The sequence below is a fragment of the Dioscorea cayenensis genome, unplaced genomic scaffold (assembly GCF_009730915.1).
Source record: "Dioscorea cayenensis subsp. rotundata cultivar TDr96_F1 unplaced genomic scaffold, TDr96_F1_v2_PseudoChromosome.rev07_lg8_w22 25.fasta BLBR01000212.1, whole genome shotgun sequence".
In the NCBI taxonomy this organism is placed as follows: Eukaryota; Viridiplantae; Streptophyta; class Magnoliopsida; order Dioscoreales; family Dioscoreaceae; genus Dioscorea; species Dioscorea cayenensis.
The window spans coordinates 6,708-32,033 of NW_024086603.1; the positions used below are offsets into that span (position 1 = coordinate 6,708).

General features: G+C 33.2%; 3 protein-coding genes across 3 annotated transcripts; 2 read left to right on the forward strand and 1 right to left on the reverse strand.

The window, feature by feature from the left end:
- Positions 1-507: 507 nt before the first annotated feature.
- On the forward strand, positions 508-4,164 carry LOC120253800 (DNA-directed RNA polymerases II, IV and V subunit 11-like). The gene is made up of 5 exons (XM_039262022.1): positions 508-743; positions 849-938; positions 1,016-1,094; positions 1,199-1,294; positions 3,969-4,164. The coding sequence occupies exons 1-5, from the start codon at positions 691-693 to the stop codon at positions 4,008-4,010; spliced, it is 360 nt and encodes a 119-aa protein (XP_039117956.1). The 5' UTR covers positions 508-690; the 3' UTR covers positions 4,011-4,164.
- A 327-nt stretch (positions 4,165-4,491) lies between these two features.
- On the reverse strand, positions 4,492-5,928 carry LOC120253803. The gene is made up of 5 exons (XM_039262026.1): positions 5,627-5,928; positions 5,432-5,521; positions 5,274-5,351; positions 4,714-4,914; positions 4,492-4,632 (listed from the first exon to the last, which is right to left on the reverse strand). The coding sequence occupies exons 1-5, from the start codon at positions 5,681-5,683 to the stop codon at positions 4,492-4,494; spliced, it is 567 nt and encodes a 188-aa protein (XP_039117960.1). The 5' UTR covers positions 5,684-5,928.
- A 16,922-nt stretch (positions 5,929-22,850) lies between these two features.
- LOC120253801 (secreted RxLR effector protein 161-like) lies at positions 22,851-23,303 on the forward strand. Its single transcript, XM_039262023.1, has one exon. It carries the CDS (start codon positions 22,851-22,853, stop codon positions 23,301-23,303), a length of 453 nt encoding a protein of 150 aa, XP_039117957.1.
- The last annotated feature ends 2,023 nt before the right edge of the window (positions 23,304-25,326 follow it).

Sequence of the window (25,326 nt, forward strand, 5' to 3'; positions counted from 1 at the left end):
TAAAGGGTGTTTTTGGCAATTTCCACGGAAAAAAATAGTGCACATTTTATAGGTTAAGAATTTTTTTTTTAATTCATTACTAATATATATTAAAATTAAAAAAAATATTAAAAAAAAATGTGATTAACATTTTTATTTCTTTTAACATTAATTGTCTGCTGTTCATGTAAATCTTGATGTCACATGCAAACTTTGACAGACCTCAAATTTAATTAAATTTTTATTGATGTTTAAAACCTTATAAATCATGGTTATTTTTTGTTTTGCATAACCAACGATTTTCCTTTATTTAATATAAAAACATTATAAAAATTAGATATTATCTTCTATTTTTAAAGAACTCTAATGAATGGTAAATTTTTCATGATTAACAATCAATAATATATATATATAAATATTAGAGTTAAGCAAGAATATTAGGGGGTTTCAAATTATAAAGAAAATTTCTAGGGACCTTTTCGTAATTTCATCTTAATAAACGTGCTTTATTGGAAAATTTTCAGCCCTAAAGTCACTCCCTTCTTCAGTTCTCAGCCCCGATCGCCATTGCCGTCAATCCTCTGCCATTCGCCGGCCGGCCACCGGCCACCTCCCGCCTCCGATCATCTCCATCCTTTCTCCATCCAGTCCTTCATCCCTCATTCCCATTCCTTTGCTTGGAAGTGAAGCAGGGCATCGAGAACCGCAGCCATGAATGCCCCCGATCGCTACGAGCGCTTCGTCGTCCCCGAGGGCACCAAGAAGTAAGTACTCTTCTTCTTCTCCCTTCCGACCTTTCCAATCCTCTCAGTTCTTCGTATTTGCTGTTAAATTATAGGCATTGAACGAAATCAATGATCTTGCAACAGGGTTTCCTATGAGAGAGACACGAAGATCGTCAATGCCGGCTCTTTCACCGTTGAACGCGAGGACCACACCATTGGCAACATCCTTCGCATGTACTTTTTATTTTCTCTTTCTCTTTCCCCAGTGATGAAAATTTCCTCAATTTTTTTTTTGTTGGATTTTCGTGCAGGCAGTTGCACAGGGATCCGAATGTGCTCTTCGCCGGGTACAAGCTGCCGCATCCTCTTCAGTACAAGATCCTAGTCCGGGTTTGTTGCTCCTTTTTCCCTCAGATTCTTTTTGGGGATATGGTTTTTTTGGGATGTTAGGGTTTTGAGAGTTCTTGCTTATCTTTTTGCTTGGGTTTTTGCAGATTCACACTACAAACCAGTCATCCCCGAGCCAGGCGTATAACCAGGCGATCAGTGATCTTGATAAGGAGCTTGAGCACTTGAAGAAAGTATTTGAGGTAAGGATTTCTGATCTTATTCTTTTCCTTACCATGTCCGGTGGTTATAGTGAGGATTGAGTCTAATTTTGTTGAAGGTCATGACTTGTGTTCTGGTTCTAGGTCTTGTGGTTATACAATCAAAACCTTTTGATTATGAGCTACTTAATTTATGCAACACTGTAGAAATAGATTTCAGTTATGTTTCTGATGAGGATGGAATGCTGAAGACCATGAACTTCTGGTACTTCAGCAAATTCAGGGAATTGGGGCAGATGCCTAAATGACTAGCATTGGTTATTCATGATGTTAGTTTAGGAAATGTTATCTTTTTGCACTGATAAGATAGATTGCTTGCAGATTGTTCTCTGGTTTCTTTGTTGAATATTGAAGTCTAGTAATTTTAAGTTTTTTTGTTTTTTAATTTCTTTTGCATTTGAAAGTTGGACCATTTGTAACTTAGGGATTTTTTTCCTATCATATAAAGTTGCTTGTTGGGAAGATGTCATGAGAAATTCTTGTAAATGATAGTGTCAAATTGGATTTTTCTTTTCTTTTTTTTTTTTTTAATTGTTTAAGGGCACCCACAAACTTTGAATTGTTGGGGTTTAAGTAAAATAGGTTTAAAGGTTATTTAAATAATGTGTGATTAGTTATGATAGATTTCAGTATGTTATGCTATAAAATTTATGCTAAGATAGTTTGCTCTATAGTAAAAGTTTAGGTTTAACGTGCTATTAGATGGAAATTTGTTGAGGATTAGACATGGTAGAAAAACTGTGGTGGCGATTTTTAGGAGTCTTGATTTTTAGGGGTGTTGATTACTGTTTTTTAGTATTCCACAATTTTTTTTTCATACCTACATCTCCAGCCCCAATCTTGAGTATTGTGGTGAAAGGTGTTTGTGATAGTAAGACAGAGAGAGAACAAAGGACTATTAATTTCAGTTTCATTGAATGGCAAGGATTTTTTACACCCTTCGTACTTCGTCACTTAAATTGTTCCTTAAACTATTTTTAAGCTGCAATTATACTTAAATAGCTTAAAATTATTAGTGGTAGTTTCTTTATTTAAATTTTCAATTTACTCCTGAATTCCCATTTGCGATTAGTGCTCTTATCTTGGACTTTCCTTGACTGTAACTCTGTGAAAACCCAACTATTTTGGCTACTCTCTTTAAATGATCAGATCCCATAGCCCTTACTTGGAATATCTTTACATCAGAGTGAAAAAAAAGAAAGAAAAAATGACGAGAAACTGTAAAGATGCGAGGATCATCGATTTCTTTTTTTATTCTGTATACAGTTGAATGCTATGTGTGCATTAAGTTGTTGGATCTTCTACTGCCAGTTATCCTCTTCTTGTGATTCTATCTTAATGTAGACTGTATACATATTCAAACTTCAATACCTGATTATGCAAAATAAGGCCCTCTTCTAATTTGGAAAGCTGACAATGGAAGCATCAAATTTGCGATTTCATTGCCTAAAGGGCTACCAGATATAATGCTTGGAGAGTGGCAAGATATGTCATCAGCTAAGCTCAGCAATTATTGTTTGGATCTTAAGATAACAATTTCAACAAAATAAGGATTCTTGAAATTATAAGCTGTGGATTTCTAACAGAATGTTCTATTGCATGATTTGTATCAATTTTTCTTTAACTAAATCTTACTTGATGCCTTGACCATCCAGTTGAATCATTGAAATCTTGTTAGAAGCTAGAAAGAGCTTGTGAAAGATAATGAATGGATGAGAAAATTTGAATGAAAACACTTCTTCAAATTTGCACCAACAGTGTGTGGCACAGTTGATCCTACATCCAAAGCCAGATCATGATATGATGGCTGCACTTTCTAGATATTTAAATGACAATTCATGTATCAGTAAAATTATGAGTCATAATGAGGATGTTTGGTTTTTGAATACATTGATCATGGTGATTTGCTCATATGCGGCTTCGTATATTGAAGCTTTAAGAGTCTCATGGTTAACTAATTGGCATGACATTTTCCTTAATTAATTTAGTCTCTGAATAGAATATGTTTGGCCCATCAATGCTTATTGAGTCTTGTTGATGTTTAGGTAACAGCTCTTGCATGACAAGGTTAAGAATCAAAGCAAGAATGCTTGATTTTAGTAGGTGTCAAACACTGAAAGGGCGAAACATGTAACTTTTTCATAATTTTAACACAGGCTAAAACTTGTTATTGAATGAGAAGACCGTTTTTCATCTTGTGGAGGAATTATGTTTGCATATTGAAATAAAGGATTCTGACTTCATGGTAGCATAGTTAACTGATGTGTGAGTGGGTTTAAGTTGCTTCAGAAACCAGTTTTTGTGAGTATTAATGGGTTCAGCTGATTGAGAGCATTGTTGTGTGTGTGTGTGTGTGGGTGGGTGGGTGGGTGGGTGGGTGTGTGCATGGGCATGTGCTCTCTGATTCAAGTTTTTGGAGTTTTGCTAGGCAATTGACTTGTATGTTGGCCGTGACCCTAATGTGAGCAACCTGTTTGAATGTAATGATTTTTTTACCACTGGTTTTTATCTTCCTAGGTTGATTTATCTTTGTGACCCAACTTGTACTTGAACAAAGTCTATCATAGAAAAAAATCTTTTTCTTGCAATTAATTGGTTGTTGTATTTTTTTAAAAGCTGTTCAATTTGTCTAACTGAATTTCCAATGTTTTTGCAGGAAGAAAAGAGCAGATACGAAGTCAAACCGAGAGATTACTAACCAGACGCTACTTGTGCAGTCCCTTGTTGTCATGTCTAAAACTGGTTCTGTGCATTTTACTTCATAAGATTAGCCATACAATCAACGACTTTTTATTTGGGATAATATGAAGTTTTTGTGCACTCTAATTTGATGTGAAGCTTTGTTTTACTCATGTCTTGTATAATCCTTCTGACTAGCTTTTAATCTGTGCCCTAGATTTTTTTCTGCACTTAAATATATTTTTTTGACACACTTTTAAAGGAGCATATTAGTCAGTTTTGCATTCTTTTGGTCACAAGATTTGTTTTGTTACTATTTTTGAAGCAAAACAGTGAATGCCGCATTACCAAAACATGTCACAACTCTAGCAATACATACAAAAATACAGATGGCAGTGAAATCATCTCAAGTTGCCGATCTCCTGCAACGGCCGTGGCCGCCTACCAAACTCTCTCTTTTCCGCCTTGTTTTTCTTTCTCTTTTCTTCCTTGTTTTTCGTTCATGTTCTTAAAACGATGAGTCGAACCCGGCTTCTGATTCTCTCAGAGTTCCTTGAACTCTTATTAGTCTCTTCTCTCTCTTTCTTCAGCTCAATCAGTTTACTCTCCGACGCCCGAGCTCTCCATTGCCACTCAAGCATCTACAATCAAAACAAAATCATCAGCAATAACAAACTTCAAACACTCTTGCGCGCACACACTAAATAACTAAAACAACTCACTTTCGCATGAACCAGTCGAAGATTAAGCTCAGCGGATGACGCACGTCTCCGCCAAAGATCTCTCGACACCTGCAACTCCTCCATCTCCACCCTCACCTTCTCGACCATCACCTGCATTTCATTCCAGTGATCGGTCTCCGCTCTCACTTGCTCCAACACTCTCCTCATAACCTCCTTACAATAACTACACCCACCCTTCACCTGCATTCAAGTTCAAAAAACCCACATTGGACCCCAACCTCAATCAAAGCCCAACCATTCTATTCAATGCACCACACCTCTCAATATAAACTCCACTCTGTCCACTGTCCCACTCTCTGGACCACATTTGCAATACCAACCCAAACCAAACTAAAACTAAAAAAACACCACTTTCCAAACAAACAAACAAACCAACCATAAAAGCTCAAGTCAGCGACATCCCTCTGCTCTCTCTCTCTCTCTGACCAAATCCCACTCCTATTATTATTATTAATATTATTTATTACTATGTAATATATATATATATATATATTTAAAAACAAAAAAAAGTAAACTAAAGAGTAAGTTTTGAATCTTGCCTTACTGTTCCAATCCCCCTCCAACAGCATCTGGCTGTACTCCTCCACTACCTCCATTCTTCTCCTCAGCATCTCCACCTTCAAACTCCATCAATAAATAAATCAATAATTATTTAAAATAAATAATAATAATTAATAATTAATAATAATAATAATACATGTTGATGATGATGATGATGATGATGATGATGATGATGGGTTCGTTTATCCATCATATCCATCTCTTTGCCATCAATCTTCTCCCTCCCCTGCAACATTCATTGATTCAATCTCAGTTATTAGAACCCAGAGGAAATTTTTTTAGGGTTTTGAGTAAATAGATATATAAATAGATATAAAAGCTAAGCACCTACGAGATTCTCCATGGCGGATTTCAAGAAGACCTCCATGCTCTCTCGATTCCTCTCCATCTTCTTCACTGCTAGCTCCCTCTCTACCCTTAAGAACTCGCACTCAGCTTTGAGGATCTCCGCTTGGATCTTCCATCCTACGTTGGCGCCGCTGTCTTCTCTCCGATCGGCGTCGATCAGCGCTCCGAGATCTGAAGCGCGGCGGTGATGCCGAGCTTGAGGCTTTGATCAGGGTGGCCCGGCGTGGGAGGTTGAGGATCCTCGGCGGCGGCGGCGGTGCTTGTGGCGGCTTGGATTTTCTCGTGGCCATGAGTGCGAGCTTTTCGTTTTTCGTTTTTGTTTTGTAATGAGATGCGAGAGTGGAAAACGGAAAACAGAAAAACACAAAAATGGAAAAATGGAAAATGGAAACGCAAGAAGCAACCGGGAGAGTACCTGCGGGGAGTGGGCGTGGCTCTCGTTTTCTCCGGAAAAGAGATGTCCTTTTATATATGAAATTACTATAATGCCCTTGTGATGGTACCCCTTGGTATCTTTGTCCAATGATTTGATGTGTTATTTTTAGTGATGTGAGTGGAGTGTCTTCTTCAGTTTTTGATTGTTATTTTTATTTATTTAAATTTAATGGTTGATTGTTTTTAAATTGATTTTATTACTATTTGAAATGGTTGCAATTTTGGGTTGATGTGTTTATTGGGATTTTTTAGGGGTGAAATTGGAAATTAGTTCATGGAGTAAACGAAAATGTTTCACTTTTGTTTGAAATACCCCACAAGTCAACTTTAACATTTTAATTAAATTAAATATTATAATATATTTTTTATATATTATTTAACGATTAAAATAAATTTTTTTAAGATTCAAATCAGGATATAATTTTCCGTTTGAGAACTATCATAAAGAAATTACGATAGTGCACCAGTTAAAATAGTTTAATAATTTAGAAATTTACTATAGGATGGAGTTTTATGCTATTAATAATGACTTGTCATATGCACCCAAGATCAGATACCACAATCACATAATGATAAATCTTTTTTTGTAATATTAAGAGATGATATAGGGATCTAGTGAATAATGAATGAATAGTACTAATAATGAACAGTGCCAAAATATAGAGAATTCGATTCCGCACCACTCACCCATCATTCAAATGACTTACCACTAGACAATTTAAGGGTTGTTATACCATTTTTTGGAAAAAAAAAATATATGCTTAAAAAATCACTTTTAATTATTAGAAGTTTGTTTAGGAGGCTGGAAGTGTTTTGGAAGTAAATGTAAATTTTTACCTTTTAATCACTTCCAAGTAATTTTTACCTTTAATTTAATTAATACAAATTAGAAATAATTTAAGTAAAAATTTATTTATATAATTACTATGCATTTATTTAAATAGTTATATATTTAAAAAAATTGGCAGATAACTTTGGCATGTTTGGTTTGAGCTTAGGGATACGGGTTCCTCGTATTTTCAAACACTTGATGTTAACTTAATTTTTAAAGTTTATTTAAGTTAAATTTCATTAAATAAAATCGATTTCAATTTTGAAGCAACAAAAAACAGTGATTTCATTTCTGCACTTATGTCCATTGTTAATTATATATAATCAAAGTGATAGAATTAAAAACAAAAAAATCAAAAAGGATTTAATGTCAATCACAGTTTGGTTTATTACCATCGATTCTTTTATATAGAGATCTAACTGAGAACAAGTCTCAATATGAAGTCATGTACGTGAAAAACACAAGTATTTTAGAGTTCAACCCTCACATGTGTCAAAAATTTAATGGGTAACTTGTCTATTTTTTTGTTAAGAGATTTTAATTGAATTTAGTATTTTTAAGGTATTTATTTTTAAGAAGAGAACTAGTTTTAAATTTAAAAAATCTTTGTTATTAAAATATAATTAAATGAGATTGAATTTATTGGTTTTTGTTTGCATCCCCTTATAAAGGGTTCTTCTTTTTATAGCGGATACATAAATGGCCATTGAAATTGAATTAGGTAGAGAATTAAGAGAAGAGAAGAGTGTGAGAAGAAAAAACATGAAAAGAAAAAAAATTGATGAAAAGAAATATTAAATTTAATAGAAGTGGAAGAAAAGAATGAAAACCTCAGTTTTTAGGTATTATAAAAATAATTTTAGTAATATTCATATATATATATATATAATAATTTTATGAAATATACACAATTATATAAATATAATTTTTTATTGAGATATATAACCAATGTTATTAAATATTTCTCATATCCATAAAATTTTGATCAAAATATGAATTAATTTGACCAAGATTATATCCCATTTTTATACATAATATTCATTTTTCAAACACAAAAAAATTAATGAAAGTATCTTTGTTACGTCTCATCTATCAAACAACAAAACATAGGCATTTATTTACTCTAAAGTACTTGAAAGTCACTGAAATATATTGATTTACTTCTATTTTCAGATTTTTATTTGTTTTGACAGCAGGCAAGTTTTATTTTTTTTTTATTTCATATTTTTTTTATTTTTGAATTAAACTCACATTAATATTTTTTTATTAAAATTTTTAAAAATAAGATTTTAATATATAAATTATTGTACTTTCAATTCAGTACTCTTTTCATTTTTCACAAAATAGACATACCAATCACTTTAAGGAAGTATCAGTTTAATACTACTTTAAACCACTTCAAAGTAAATTAATAGACGTAAAAATAAAAAAATTACATAAAAGTTTGATTTTTTTACCACTGTCCACTTTAAAACTCAAAAACGCCCTTAACATCCAAACAAAGGACTTGAAAATGTTATTAACAAAGAGTTGTGTTGAATTTATATATCATGTTAAAAAGAAAATGAATATGAAACAGATTAATTCTTGATTAGAAAAAAACAAGGAAACCATTTTATTTGTATCAAAAATTTGAAAACTAATTTCAAGTGCATGCCTTAAAAGCCACAACAGTGCAACCAAATTTAACTTTTGAAATTTATATAACTAATTTTAAACAGACATTTACTAATGAACACAACAATAAATAAGTACAAATTTCAAGAGACTCACATGCTTTGCTCTTTACCCAATGTTTTAATTTTACAGGTGACCAAAAATTCAGGTACAACTAATTATTTATTTGCCAACACATTTTCAAATAAATAAAACTCCATAAATATTACTACCTTGTGTATGAAGTACAGTAACAACTTTTAGTTGTCCTTTGATTATTACCCTTTTACCCTTGGTATAAAAAGGGAAACTACCCTTTTGAAATATGTATTTTTTTTTATGGATTTTAATTTTACCAATTCAATGTTATAATTTTATGTTTGTCATGGTTTTTTTTTTATTTGTCAAAAAACAAGTCTTACTAAAAATTCCACCACCACCTCCAACAAATTAACCCAATATTTTTAATAAGATGTATTTACTTTAAGAAACATAGTTAATCCTTAATTATTAATATAAATAAAAATCAATAGTTAAAATTTTCCTAGTTTTAAAAAGTTTTGACCTCAATAAATATTAATTAAATCAAAATATTAGCAAATGAAAATTTAGTGAAAGTACATAATCAACTACTAAACTATATCCAAATGTTGATTGTAATCTTAAACCGATATATATATATATATATATATATATATATCAAATTTGATATCTCAAATATATAAATACATTTATTTTGTTCAGTTTCTAATAACTCTATTGATTTAAAAATTAAATTATTTTAACTAACATGAGAGATAAAAATTTGAGTCATTTAAATAATAGTTTTAAGTTTAAATTTGTATGCAAAACATCCATTAAGAACTCATCTATATTTTTATAAAAAGCTTGCAGTATCTCATTCGGATTAGTTTAGAGATCATGATTTTCTAAAATTTGGTAAAAGATAAATAAAAATTTTTAAATAAAAATAAGCTATAGTGTCATTAATGATATCAGCTGACCTATATTTTTAAAATTTTAAAAATTATTTTTAAATATAATATACGACAAATTGGTTGATACACTTTCACCCAAACAAAAACACACATCCAAAAGAGAAAGAAAAAGGGTGATTAGTTGAGATTGGAAGAGAAAACAAACAAGAAAAAGTAAAAGGATTCAAACTTTGAAGGGGCAGAATAGTAAATTAACAAAGGTGGGAATTATTGAAATGGCTGAATAATTCCATGCATTCTGAGCAAAACGGAATCCTTCTTCACTACTATAAAGAGGCTCAAAACCCCTGTACACCTGCTGCACGTGCTCTGCCAACTCCTTATTCAATGCCCCTCCTCGTGATTCGTGCCATCAAATCCTGTCCGAATCCCAAGGCATAAGTACCATGAGAATTAGAATGATGAAAAGATTGAAAAATCATGGATTTAAATTATCTTTATAATAATATAAAAATCTAGTATATATAAAAGAAAAAAATAATAAAAACTCTTGTCGTTTCAAGATTTATAAAATAAAAGGTGAGTTTTTTATTCTGAATCTGGTTTCTAATATTGTAGAAAACAGATTAATGTTATTAGCTTTTATCGTTTTGGTATAGGTAAAAATTGCTGCATTCATTTTAAAAATCAGTCGCGTAATGCGTAAAAAACATGATTTTTATTTTTATTTTTTAAAATTTAAGTCCTTTCTAATAAATTTTTCGAAAGAAAATTAATAAACTTAAAGTACATATATACATATTTTTATGTTATATGAGTTAGTTTCTAAATAAAATAACAATTTTGCCCATGTGAGTTAACACCGTTTATGGTTTAGTAATGATTTTTTCTTTTTGCAAAGTTGAAAAACCACACATTTTCACTTTTTATTTCACAAATCTCGAATTTCTCTATTTTTTTAATCTTATATTAGTTTTAATTGGTATTTTAGTTGATAATGTACGTGAGTTACATGTTTTTTTATGAAGAGCCCCTAATCTATCATTCTCAGAGTCTCATCTACTAAAGAGAAAGTGATAAGTTAAAATAGTATTTTGGTTTTTTTAAATGTAGATTTTAATCTAATTATTCGGTGATTTAATTGGCTGTGATTGGAGGTAAATAAACTTATTTTAACTATTAATTAATAACTTAATTAATATGACATATCAAAAGTGTTGGAGTGTCATATAAAATCTATTGTTTCTGTTTAAGAAATTGATTTGTATGAAAAGAATCCCATTTTGGATAGTTGCTATTGTTATTGTGATCGCTGACGAGGGAAACACATTAACTATGCTCATAATAAAACTACAAAATTAACTACTTCCCTATGAGTTTAGCATTAAATATGATGATTAAACTAACAAATTAATATAACTATTTTCTTTTCTTTACATTATTGTTTAATAAATATAGACAAATTATAATTTTTAATCATCATTATAAAAAAAACAGTTGAATCATATTAAAAACGAGCTATTGTTCTTCAATTGTTATATATATATATATATATATATACCACACAATTTTTTCATAAATAATATTAATGATAATTCACTAGCCACGGTTGAATATGAAATAAATAATAATAAACAATTCAAATTATAATAAATTTTAAAAGATAAATTCAATCTGTAAAAATAGAATTAAGAGACATCAGACATGTATTCCCCCATAATTTTACCCCTCTTTCAGCATCCATCTGTCACTTGAAGTTGGTCCCTCTTGCATTATTCACTTGGACATACATACATAAAAGCCAAAGCTTGTCTTCACTTGAGACATATCTCCTCTAAACAAGGAAGCATTTGACAAGATTTGTGTTAACAAGAGATTCTGTAGTTCGTGTTTTAAAAGCATTTTACTCAATTCAAAAACCAAATATATTCATTAAATGGGTAAAAATTTAAACCCCAATTGGAACCATCTAAAAATTTTTATAAGCTCGAGAAATTACTAGTCTTGGGTGATAATTCACCACAGAAGAACAAGAGTTTGAACTCACGATTTTGTTCATGCTGCTGTTTATGAGAGTCAGTATTATTCATCGTGTATTATTTGATGATCTTAGTGAGTCTCTCATAGAAAAATACTAATTTTCTTTTCTAGAGTTGTACATCCCGAAAATTTATCTTAAGGGGTTGTGTATTTGTGTATCGATTGTCCTTTGATAGCACTTATCCCTTTTACTAGATAAAAAAATTTATAAGCGTTTTTGTAATTGACCTGTATACCAGAGTTAAGATAATTTAATTAAAAAAAATAAATTATTGTAAAAATATTTAGCTAATTAAACTTTCATATCGATTTCATCCTATAATTATTAGAAATGTTAGAATATTTTATTAATTATTTTTATTGTTAAATAAAAATATTAAAATTCATATAAATATATATTATATATAATATATATGGCATAGATGTTGATGGTATATGTAATCACAGTTTCATGAATTAATAACCAAGTTGTGTTGACCATTTCCACAAAAATATGTTCATTCAAATGCAAGTAGCTACTCAACTAAAAGACGGAGTAAATTTTTTTTTTTTTTAGTTACCAAACTTTGACTTTGTTTTGGTATCTCAACTTTGATTTGAATTAAAAAGGTTATCCTGCTTTTATTCTCTTTCACCGGCAAGCCACCTAAACAATTCTAGCCATATGTGATGATGTGGATGCCAATTTTTACACAGTCAGCTTTTGAAATCCAATTGTGTATACCAAGTCAGAATAAATTTCCACGCCATAACATTATATATTTCCACGTCAGGCATGGAGTCATATGTCCAACAATGCTTGCCACGTGTCAATTAATCCCCTTTCGTCTTGAGAAAGAAAGAAGGAGACATTGCTCATTCCTTGGTCCGAAAACGAGAAGAGAGGGATGAAGAAGAGGTGACGGTGTTGGGCTTGGCCGTTGGTGAGGAAGAGAAACTTGTGGTCGCTGGCAAGATTGAACGGAAGAAAACTCACTGGTGAAGATGGCGGTTAATTGGGAGATACGGTCCAAAGGAGAAGAAGCCCCAGCTTACTGTAAGTGCCCTTCTTCAAAATCTAAGTCATTCTGCAACTGTTTGGTTGTGTGAAGTTTGAAATGGAAGATGAACTTGAAGGTAGGGTTTGTAGGGTTTTGTAAGGTTTTAGTGTTTACTAGTCTGTTGCATGGATGAGGTTGTAGATATGGTGGATATTATAGTTTTAGTAATTGGTTTTAACTTGTTTGGATGCACTTGTAGATGCTTTATTATAAGTAGTGTTTGCAGGGCTTGCAATTTTTTTTTTCTCATGAGTAGTATTTGCTTGGGACCCATATGAGTCCCCATTTAATTTTTAAGTTCATGTGCCATTGATTTCTCTCATTATTCTTATTAAATTAGTAGATATTGCTTAATACCAATTTGCCAGTAATGCTACATGAGTTGACTGAGTTAAGTGGCTTTTTGGTTGATTTGTAATGTTATTGTGTACTATTTAACTTATTTGAATGGTTTGTATTGAGTGTTCTTGCTTCTGGAGGACTATATTAAAATATTTAACCTGTTTGAATGCACTTGTATCTTTATTAAAATATTTTGCTTGTATTTTTTTTTACTCATGTGTAGTATTTGACCCATATGGTCCCCATTTAGTTTGTAAGTTCACGTGCCACTGATATCTCTTATCATTCTTATTATATTAGTGGATGCTTGATTTGCAATATTATCTAAGATGGTTTTATTTATTTGTTTATTTTTATATCCTGCCATCAATGTTAATAATTTGTATGTTCGATGTGATTTACTTTGAATGTTATTTATTGTCCTATCTCAGTCAGTTCCAATGTATGCCAAAGTTAATTTGTATGGAGTGGTCTTTCTCCCGTAGGACTTTGTTATTGGGTTGCACATGTGTTTTTAATTATTGTTATCTGTTTTCTCTAGGAAGTAGGTTGTATCATAGATAAATTTTTAGACATCTGTTTCGATGCAGTTGTAGTTGTATTAAATAGCTTCTTGTTATAATGTGATCTACTTATGGTTTAGCTACATATGCAGTTGTAGCTGTATTAAAGAAATAGCTAAAAGGGCTATTTAGAGACTCCATATTAAAAGGTTTAAATCCAAGTTAGTTGTGTTATTGTTTATAATAAAAGATTTTGTTATTGCAAGTCATGTCACTAGCTAAAATGGCTATTTAGTTGAACTTGATTTGTAATATCCTAATTAATTTGCCAATAATGTTGATTGAACGACTTTATTTATTTATTTACATGTCCTTCCACCAATGTTAATTTGCCAGTAATTTTTTCTTGATCCTAGAATTTACTTAATTTGAATGTTATTTATTCTTATGGGTGGCCAAGTTAATTTGTATGGATGTTCTTGCCCATTACTAGTATAGGTTGTACAAACATTTGACTTTTGTACATTTGTTTATAGTGCCAAATGTTGAGCTATTCACTATAAGGTTGCATTACAAGTTGGATGAAATAGAGGGCTTCGCTAGCTACATAGACTACTGTTGTTCTGACCAAATTTTCAAACTAGAGCTAATAAGTATGGCCAAGGAATTTCGTTTAGATATTGAAGGGTCCACAATTTGGTAATTAGATGCAAGGAGTGGTGAGAAAGGGTATAAGGAGATCAAAACTGATTTAGATTCCCTAACAATGTCAATGTACATCTGGGTGTAGTAGAGAGGTGTATGTTTGCATTAATCTTCCTAGTCATGGTAGGTCATTAAAACCCGGTATTGGTGTTGATGTTTGCAATGATGAAGGAGTGGGATTAGGTGAAAGTAGTGGGCCTTCACTTTGTTAAAATAAGTATTAGAGGAAGAAGAACAGGGATGTAGATGATGCGAGTTTGGGAGAAAAAATGTAGGCATGGGTAATGATAGGGGGAAAAAGGTTGATGAGGATGGTGATTTCCATGGTTCGGGACTATAGTTGTAGTGAGGAATCGAAGATGAAGTCACTGAGACAATCCTATTAAATCTACTACAGATGGTGATTTAGATGGTGAAGCTGCACATGCTGGAATTGATGATGATGCATAATCTGACTATGTTGGTGCAGAGGAGTTGCAATCCTGTTCTTCCACAAATGAAGAGGCACAACTCCCACCTAGACCTTGGTATTTTGAATTTAATGATGAAGTTGACATGAAAGACCCACACTTCAAAATTGGAATGAAATTTAGAGACTTCAAACAATTTAATTAAGCTGTAAAAAATTATGGAATTAAACATATGTATGTGATAAACTTTAGGCCTAACACCAAGAAGAAATGCAAGGTTTTTTGCAAAAAAATGATACCATTTTTACTTATGGGCCTCACCAATGGTAAAAGACTAGAGCACAGTGCATATAAAGTCTGCAGTGCTACAACATGAATGTTCTAGAGATCATAACAATAGACATGTTAGTGCTAAGTGGATAACAAAGAATTACCTTGAACAGTTTAGGGCAGACCCCAGTTAGAGAATTGCTGGCATTGTGCAAAGTCAGAGTGATCGTGAAGTTGACATCGATCGACTAAAAAGCCCTCTGAGAGCCATGTGCCTTACTTAGAGGTGATAGTTTTTAATAATTGTTCGATACTTCATATTGTGTTTTAATAATCCTAACCATCTCCCTTGTGTTTTTATATGTTATAAAGGATCATAGATGGTGATGAAGAATCACTAATGGCCAAGTTGTATGACTACAGGCTCGAATTGGTGAGGACACACCTAGGATCAATAGTGATAATCAAGTCCGATGAAGAAGAGGTCTTCAAGGTATGTATGTTTGCCTAGCTCCATTGAGCGAGGCAGTTTTGGTAGGCTCGAATTGGTGAGGACACACCTTGGGTCTATTTTATAATGATATCAGGTTTTTATCATTGTGTGGGTCTAATTTTTTCATATGCTTGATATCATTATGTTTGTATCTTCGATTTTGTTGCATTACTCTCCATCTTAGTTATGCTCGTGGGTGATGATGTGACCTTTCATTGCATATCTTGGCTAAACACCATCTAATAATAAGGTTTGATGTCTGTAATAACTGAATTATTCCCCCATTATAAGCATAGATACATGTTAGGGCATCCACACCAATTTCAAGAAGACATTTAGGGGCAAAGCACTTAAGGACCAGCTTTGATCATGTACTAGGGAAACTTACACTTCTGCATTTGACGTGAGCAATAGAGGGTCGAAGGGAATGAATTTATGAGCATTTGAGTACATGAAAAAAATTTGAACCCAAGTATTGGAGTAGAGCACATTTCCAGACTAGGTTCAAATATGATATTCTCTTGAATAACTTGCTAGTGAAGTTTTCAATAGCCACATCTAAGAAGCTAGGACCAAAGGGAATTATAACAATGAATGAGACAATGAGGACACAGATGATGAAGAGGATTCGACAAAAGAGAGATGTCATGCACAAAGTTACATCACTATACTGCCCTAGAATTGTAAAAAAAACTTGAGAAATCCAAACAAAAAAGCTGGTTGTATAGCACTAGATGGTCAGGTGGATATAAATACCAAGTGGTAGGCCCATATGGCTAAGTTGTTGTTAATAAGTCCGAATACACATGCTCTGCAGGAGATGGTAGCTTAGTGGTATTCCTTGTAGCCATTAAGTGTCGACCCCTATACTATAATATAGGAGAAGCCCCGAAAATTACATTGATTCATGTTATAAAGGTCATCACTTTCATGGAAACATATAGGAATATCTTGAATCCCACCCATGACAAGGATTCATGGCCTAAAAGTGACCAAGGCCCCATCATTCCACCTCAGGCAGTAAACAAGAGGAAGGGTAGGAAAACCATGTTGAAGAGGAGAGAGCTAGGTGAAACTAGTGGGTTCAACAATGGAAAGGTAAGTAAGAAAAGGAGTAGAAGATGACATGTAGGCGTCTGTGGTGCAGTGGGGCACAATAAAAGATTCAATGGAGTGTAGAAGGTATGCACATATACTTCTTATTTGCAGTTTTGATTGTATGGCGTAGTTCATTATCAATTTGATTTAATTATATGCTTATGACTAAAGGGAAACAAAGGAAGTCCGACACCACTGACCACTGCTCGAAGAGAGTGCAACAAACAAACAACCATCAGATCATTATGCGCCACGGTATTTACTTCATACATTTTTGATTTTTGTTTTTAATTGTATAGCAGTAGTTCATTGTCAATTTAATATGTTTGACTTTTTCTCCACCAAAATCTGCAGACCATTACTCAACAAAGTTAATCTTTTCCTGATAGTGCTCAGATTTTTTCTATGTCAAATTAGTCACAAGTGGGCAGTAATAAATTTTTTGGCGAAAAATTCACATATGGGTGTTGAGGATGATAACAGATCATTTAATTTTTCATTGCAGTTTTTTTCAATCCCTGTGCACACAACACTTGATACAACAACTACAAATTCAAGGGGGAATCAAAGGGGGGATATACCAAGTGAAGAACAAGTTTCTAATGTTCTTTCAGCTCAGGTTAGTGTAAATTTAAGGTATTTATTAGCAATGGCCAATTTCCATGAATTTACTTGTGTACATAGTTTACTTGAGTAATTTTAAGGTTTGCAATTCTGTTGGATAATCAAATGTTATTACTGAATTTAAGGTGTAGTTTAAGGTCTTCAGTGTTGCTAGAAAGGAAAAACAAAGTACTAAATTTAATTTTATTTTGCACTTTCATTGTTCACAATTGCTGGATATAATTATGTGATTTTTTTAATACATTTAGTTGGTTACAATCCATGTGTAGACAAATTACAGAAGCCTTGGTGCCTCATTAGAAGTGCCTTAATATGGAAGAAATCTTTCTAGACCATCAGTCAATGCTTCAGTTGTTCCTATAGTGAAGTCTCAAGTGAAACACAAGGATGGCAAAGAATGTAAAAGACCAGGCAATGCTGACGGAAAGAAAAAAGTGTGGATGCCACAAGGAGTTGGAGCCCCTGCTGGTGCATTAGATGATTACAAAAAAGTTGCTTGAGCCACACAGTTGCTTGCAACTCCTTGTTTTCAAATTTTTTTTTGAAGCACTGTCTTACAGTGCCTATTTTTAGTAGGATTATTTTTGTAAAGCACTGTCATGCAGTGCCTATTTTTGTAAATCATTGTCTCATCCCGACTTAACTTGCGTAAAAATTAAGTATGATTACTTTTTGTAAAGCAATGTCCTCATGGTTCCTATTATTGTAAACAAATGTATGGTAATGTCATGCGTAAAAATGTTTTAAATCACTCAGATTCTATATATAGCTTCACTTTCTACAGAAATTTTTTTAAAGTACTATAAGATTCTCGGATTCTATAAACCGCTTTTAATTTTTGTAACAAGTTATGTGAAGTATGGTAAATTTTTGTAACATGCAATGTCTTGCTAGAAAAATTTGTAATGATTCTATAAACTGCTTCAGTTTTGTAACAATTTATGTGAAGTCTGGTAAATTTTTGTAACAAACAATGTCCTGGAGAATATTTTTTAAAGAACTCTATAAATTGCTTCCCTGCAAATTTTAGAGAACATTGTGTAGATTCTAAGTTTGCACTCTCAGATTCTAAGTTTGCAGTTTCAGAGAACATTGTATAGACGTATGGATTTAAATACAATCCTTTCAATGCATTCAGATTCAGCATGTGTATTGTTTTCATCATACAAACTCCAATTTGAGTGTTTCAACTTAATCAAAGTAAAACTGCAAATGTTTCAAAAACTCAACCAAAGGTGTATATGTATAATTAAATAAAATCATCCAACCGCAACCATAGTTGCTAATACAACTAAAAAAAACTTACAACAAACAAAGTCAATTATGCCACAACCCATGCAAAACAACAACCACATCTACAACATGAACAAAAAAGCCCTAGATGTGTATCCCCACAAACATATCGTCAATTCACACCAAACAAAAAATTACATGGCCACCATCATAACTGATCACTGTGTCTCCCTTTTCAGCAAGCCCTTAGCCCTTGTCGGAGACTTCAAAGCCAAATCCATATTATTGTTGATCACTCACTCTTTGCTCATTAGGAAGGATAACGCCACCTCGCCTCCATCCATGGAATGGACAAGGCTAGCTTGCCCCCTTCGTTATCATGGTCGTGCATCTTCTTCGCCCACTCTTCTCACCCTATCTTTGTCACAATGATGAGCAAGTTGTTGTCGGTTAATGGGGGAAAGAAGAAAGTTATTAGATGACTCATATGCTCGAATCGACAAATGTTTGGGGGTGATGTGGCTAATGATGATGTGGAAGATACAATTGGCATGCACGGTTGATTTCAAAGGTCGATCTGTAAAAATGAGCATCCACATCGACACATATGGGACTGGAATTGTTTTTGGTGGTTGTTGCGATGAGGGTTTAGTCTTTGTTTTTCCGTTACATAATCCATATTATCTAGGGCTTGACCTCGTTCTTTTTGTTTTGAATCCATGTTGTTAGTGGAGTGCATGATTCTTGCTTTTAGTTATTGTAAGGTTATGCATATAGCCACTTTCATATTCAATAAGAAGCAGAGAGTTTTCTTACACTTAACTAGCTTTAACATCTGGTACCAGAGCTAGGAAACTCTATCCATTTTGTAGCTACAGCTCAAAATGTCCACTGAGAATAGTTTTTTTCAGCCTGCCATTCCCCGTCTTGATGGCCATTACGAGCATTGGAGTATGCTGATGGAGAATTTCCTTCATTCAAAAGAGTATAGGAAAATTGTGGAAAAATGGAGTTCTTGTTGAGCGAGGATGTCGATCTCACGGATGCACGATAAGAAAGAAATTGTCGACCCGTAAATTGAAGGATTTACATGCCAAGAATTATCTTTTTCAGTGCTATTGATCGATCTACACTTGAAACCATTTTGACCAAGGATACGGCAAAAGGAATTTGGGATTCATTGAAGCAGAAGTATCAAGGAAATGCCAGAGTCAAGCACGCGCAACTTCAAGCTCTTCACAAAGATTTTGAAGTTTTGCACATGAAAGTGTTGGAAAACTGATTAGGAAATTAGAGACAAATTGATGTGTGTGGTGCTGTTTAGAAGACCCGAATAATAGTGATGCACTTAGTTTGGTTATTGTCCGCATGTTGTTTGGATTAGCTTTACTTTGAATCTTTTACTCGTATTTCTTTGTTGTATTAGCATGTATTATGTGAAATGCTTGATCGGCATTCACTATCGATAACTCTATATTTTCAGGTGTTTTTGAATCAATGAAGTGCATCAATTCGAATCATCATATTGAATTGGTTTCTCTTCGCTCGAGAGAAGTGTAGTGTGAGATAGTGTGTGTCTTGCTGAGAGGTTGAAGAACACTATATCATACAAAAGGATCCTATCAGAAAGAAGATGAATCTGTCATTGATTATTTTGCTCATACTCTCACAATTACAAACAAAATGCGCAGTCTTGGTGAAAAGATGAGTGATGTTGTTGTCATTAAAAAGATTGTACGCTCCATGTCCTCCAAATTTGATTATGTAGTTTGCTCCATTAAAGAGTCTCATGATCTTGATTCTATGAGTATTGACGAATTACAAAGCAGTCTTCAAATCTATGAACAACGTATGCATGGACATGCGATCGAAGAGCAAGCACTGAAGATTGCTCATGTGGATAATTCTGGTGGTTCTAGATATGGTCAAAGAACCCCACATGGAAGAGGAAGAGGTCGCTACCGACGAGGTATGAACAAAGCTCTTGTTGAATGTTATTCTCGTCATGATCTTGGCCATTTTTTGTTTGAGTGCCCTAAGAAAAATAAGGAACCTAAGGATGAGAAGGAGACAAAGGCTCATTTTGCAGAAACAAGTGAAGAAATGCTCCTTATGGCCTATACTGATGCTGACACAACAATTGGTGAGACTTCATGGTTCCTGGATTCCGGATGCTAGCAATCACATGTGTGGACGAAAGGAGTTATTCTCACACTTGGATGAAACATTTCGCAAGTCGGTCAAGCTGGGCAACAATTACAGTCTTTGTGTGATGTGCAAAGGACAAATCCATATAACTATCAATAATGTTACTCAAATTCTTACAGAAGTGTTCTATGTGCCTGATCTATGCAACAATCTTTTGAGTATCGGTCAATTGCAGGAAAAATGCCTTGCAATCTTAGTTCAACACAACAAGTGCAAAATCTACCATCCAGATAGAGGGCTTATTATCGACACTACTATGTCTCTCAACCCGGATGTTCATTCTCTTAGCTACCATCAAATGTCCAAGATCGTAATTGTTTCCAAATTCTTTCTCAAAAATCCGGATCATCTTTTGGCATTGTCGTTATGGCCTTTTGAGTCTTGATGGACTCAAAACTCTTCACACCAAAACGGATGGTTCATTTATTACCCCAACCCGAAGAACTCCACTAATTTTTGCGAGGATTGCATGAAAGGTAAACAACACAGAAGCCCATTTCCTTCAACTAGTACATGGCGAGCATCTCAGATTCTCCAACTTGTTCATGCTGATATTTTCGGGCCTATATCTCCTACTTCTAATAGTAAGAAGAGGTATCTTTTGACATTTATTGATGATTTTTAGTCGCAAAAATCGGGTGTTTTTTTCTTAGCGAGATAAATTAGAAGCCTTCAAGTGTTTTTAAACTCTTTAAAGCAAAGGTGGAAAAGACAATGGCTACCTACATTTGTGGTTTGCGCACAGATAGGGGCGGTGAATTTACATCAAAAGAATTCACTACCTTTTTGTCAAACCAATGGAATTCAACGACAACTTCATCGCTGCCTACACTCCTCGGCAGAATGGAGTGGCGTAAGCATAAGAATTGCACAATCATGAACATGGTTCGCAATATGCTTACTTGCAAACAAATGCCAAAAACCTTCTGTCCAGAAGCAGTTAATTGGGCTGTACATATCTTGAATCGGAGTCCAACGCTTGCCGTGCGCAATAAGACACCAGAGGAGGCTTGGAGTGGCATTAAACCGTCTGTTGATCATTTTACTGAGGGTGGTGATACTTCATTGGACAACAACACATACTGAGGGTGGTGATACTTCATTGGAATGGGGTCATATGCTCGACAACAATATTCTTGATCACACTCATGATGCTCGCTAATAAATACTACATCTACGAGATCCGGTTGCTAAAATAACTCAAAAGTCCAACTCGATTCGATGATCGTCGCTAAAACAACATTATAGTGGAGAAAATTCAGCTAAGGAAGTTAATGATCCACTTGAACCTCAATCTTCTAATTTTTGTGGAAAGACTAATTCAGTCGACCACCTATATGGATGCATGACTATGAGAGTGATGAAGGACTCTCGGACATTGAAAAATCAAGGTAACCTTGCTATGTTTATTGATGAGGAACCTCCAACTTTTTTATGATGCAAAGACTACAACAGACAAATGGCGCTTAGCAATGGATTCGTAAAATTGCGCAATTAGCAAAAATGATACATGGGAGTTGAGTCGACTTGCCTAAAGATGAAAAAAATAATTGGAGTTAAGTGGATATACAAGACCAAACTCAACGAACGTGGTGAAATCGACAAGTACAATGCCCATCTTGTTGCAAAGGGATACACTCAACAACATGGGATTGACTACTCGAAGTCTTTGTTTTTTTGTCGCCCGCTTAGACACTATTCGACTTGTCCTTCTGCTTGTAGCTCACAAGGCATGACTATTGTATCAATTAGACGTTAAATCAGCGTTTCTTCATGGAGATCTCAATGAGGAAGTATATGTTGAACAACCACCTGGATATGTGATCAAGGAAGAAGAACACAATGTGTATAGACTTCGAAAGGCATTGTATGGATTGAAGCAAGCTCCTCGAGCTTGGTATAGTAGAATCGAAGCTTATTTTATGAATGAAGGCTTCAAGAAATGTCCATAGGACCAACATTGTATCTCAAGCACTCCTCTGTTGGTAAGATCTTGATTGTGTGTCTCTATGTGGATGATCTTATTTATAATGGGAATGATGAATTCTTGTTCACTTCATTTAAACACTCAATGATGCAAGAATTTGATATGAGTGATTTGGGAAAGATGAGGTATTTTCTTGGTTTGGAAGTATTGCAACAGGGACAATGGGATCTTTCTTTGTCAATAGAAGTATGCTTGTGAAGTCTTAGAAAGGTTCCAAATGGCGATTGCAACTCGATAGAATAATCCCATTGTTCCGAGCACAAAGTTAATGAAAGATTTGATGGGAGAGCAAGTGGATTATACTTTTCTATAAACAACCGATGGGTAGCTTAATGTACTTAACCTCCACTAGGTCGGATTTTGCTATATGTGGTTGGTCTTCTCAATCGATACATGGCTCATCCTACTACATTTCATCTTCAAGCTGCAAAACATGTGTTAAGATATATCAAAGGCACCACTACATTTGGTGTGTTTTATCGCCAGGGAGGGAACCACCAACTTGTGGGATATTCTGATAGTGATTATGCAGGAGATGTCGAAGATCGCAGGAGCACTTTAGGTTTTCTATTTTTATTAAGTTCAGGGGTTGTGTCTTGGTCCTCTCGCAAACAACCTATTGTCAAGCTGTCTACGACTGAAGCAGAATTTGTTACAGCATTTGCTTGTGCATGTCAGGCCGTATGGTTGCGAAGGATGATGGAGCAGCTTGACCAAACTCAAAGTGGAGCTACCATGATATATTGTGATAATAGCTCAACAATCAAGCTCTCTCGTAATCCAGTTATGCATGATCGAAGCAAACATATTGATGTTCGATTTCATTTTCTCAGAGATCTCACTTGAGAAGAGTTAGTCAAATTAAATTACTATTGAACTCAAGACCAACTTGCAGATCTTTTGACTTAGCCATTAAAGTTAGATGCTTTTGAGAAGTTGCATGCACAGATGGGAATTTGTAAAGATCCAGGTGTAAACTGATATGATATTAGTTTAAGGGAGGGAATGGTGCAGTAGGCTTAGTCTTTGTTTTCTGTTACATAATCCCTATTATCTAGGGGCTTGACCTATTCTTTTGTTTTGAATCCACGTTGTTAGTGAAGTGCATGATTCTTGCTTTCAATTATTGTAAGGCTATACATATAGCCACTTTCATTTTCAATAAGAGACAGAAAGTTTATCCTGCCAGTGAAAAAGAATAAAAGCAGGGTAACCTTTTTTATTCAAATCAAAATTGGGATACCAAAAAAAAAAAAAACTCACTAAAAGATGCCTTCTTAATCTTTAAACAGTTCAAGAGGCAAGTTAGTTAACAAATTGATCAAGGGCATAACTGAAAGGTACCTTTATAAAAAGTTATTGTCCTATTGAATAGTTGAATCCCTGTAATAAAAGGCTCCAAAATTATTTCAACTTTTCTTCAATATGTTACAGAAAATCAGAGAAAAGTAGCTAATTTTGATGGTTATTGAATTTTATAAGTGCAATATAAATTTGATATCGCCAACACTTGCTCAGTGCAAGTGGAAAGGCAGAATGCAGTGTATGGAGCATTTTATTATTCATCGTTTACTCAGACTTGATTTGGGTCTTGTTGCATGAGTCATATTCTCTAGTTATCTATAATTATATAACATGAGAGATTTATTATAATGAAATTATAGTTTTTAATATATCATTTTGAATATATGTGACAAGTCTTCATTGTCCCGTCCCGTGTGTTAGTTCACTTCACATAACAAATTTTCAAAATTTGTTAACCCACGGTACATTTTTGTATATATATATCCTTCCACAGTTTTTGTCATCTTTATTTAAAAAAAACATATGATTATTACACCATTGAACCTGATGCATTTTCATATATTTTTCTCTTTTTGAAGGTGCTGCTAGTCTTTGGTAAAAAAACAACAAAAAGAAATATCAAAGTTTAAAATATTGCATAATTCAATTTTACTTTCTGAACTTTTTAACAGCCTTTATAGCCAACTTCTTCCAGGCTACTAAAAAAATTGGTACTAGGGTAGTTCATGATAAAAAGATTCATGGTAATGTTATTATGTTGCTCCATTATAGAACAATGATTACAAATTGTAAGTTCAAAAAGAAAAAAAGAATAGGTGATTGTGGTATTTAATTATCTTACTAGATTTCTTTTAAAAATTAATTTGATCTAACCTAACAAAGTCTAAAAATTAATTTTTTTATATAAAAAGATCAAAAATTGAATGGGAATTATCATTAGCAACAAAATTGATAATAAATAACAACAAAAATTAAACTATTATTCAAATTCAAATTCCTAAAATTGATTCTAATCCTTGATATATTTCATCGAGAATTAAATTCCAGATCCAAATCACAAATATATATATATATATATAAAATAAAAAAAATTGAAGTTTTGTGGCATAGAAATAGCAAAAATATTGGAAATAAATATAAATAAAAATTAGCATATTATTCAAACTCAAATTCTAAGAGTTTATTCTACTTCTCTAATATATCCTTGCAGAATTTCAGATATAGTGGCATAAAAATAGCGATAAAATTGAAAATAAATATAATTGATCTATTATACAAAAATTTCAAAACTTTATTTAGCCTTCTCATAATTAATACTTCCTTCGCTTCTTTTTTTATCTATTGTGAATAACCAAATCTCACAGTTGGTTATTTTACATAATTTAATAAAAAAATTAGTTATGTTTCCAAAATTACCCATAATTTATATCTTCACATCTCTCGTATTAAATTTTTTAAAAGAAAAATTGAATAGAGTGATAAAAAGTAATTTTTGAAAAATAATAATAAATACTTTTAACTTTAAATTTAAAAAACTGAGATGAAAGATATGGAGGATAGTATA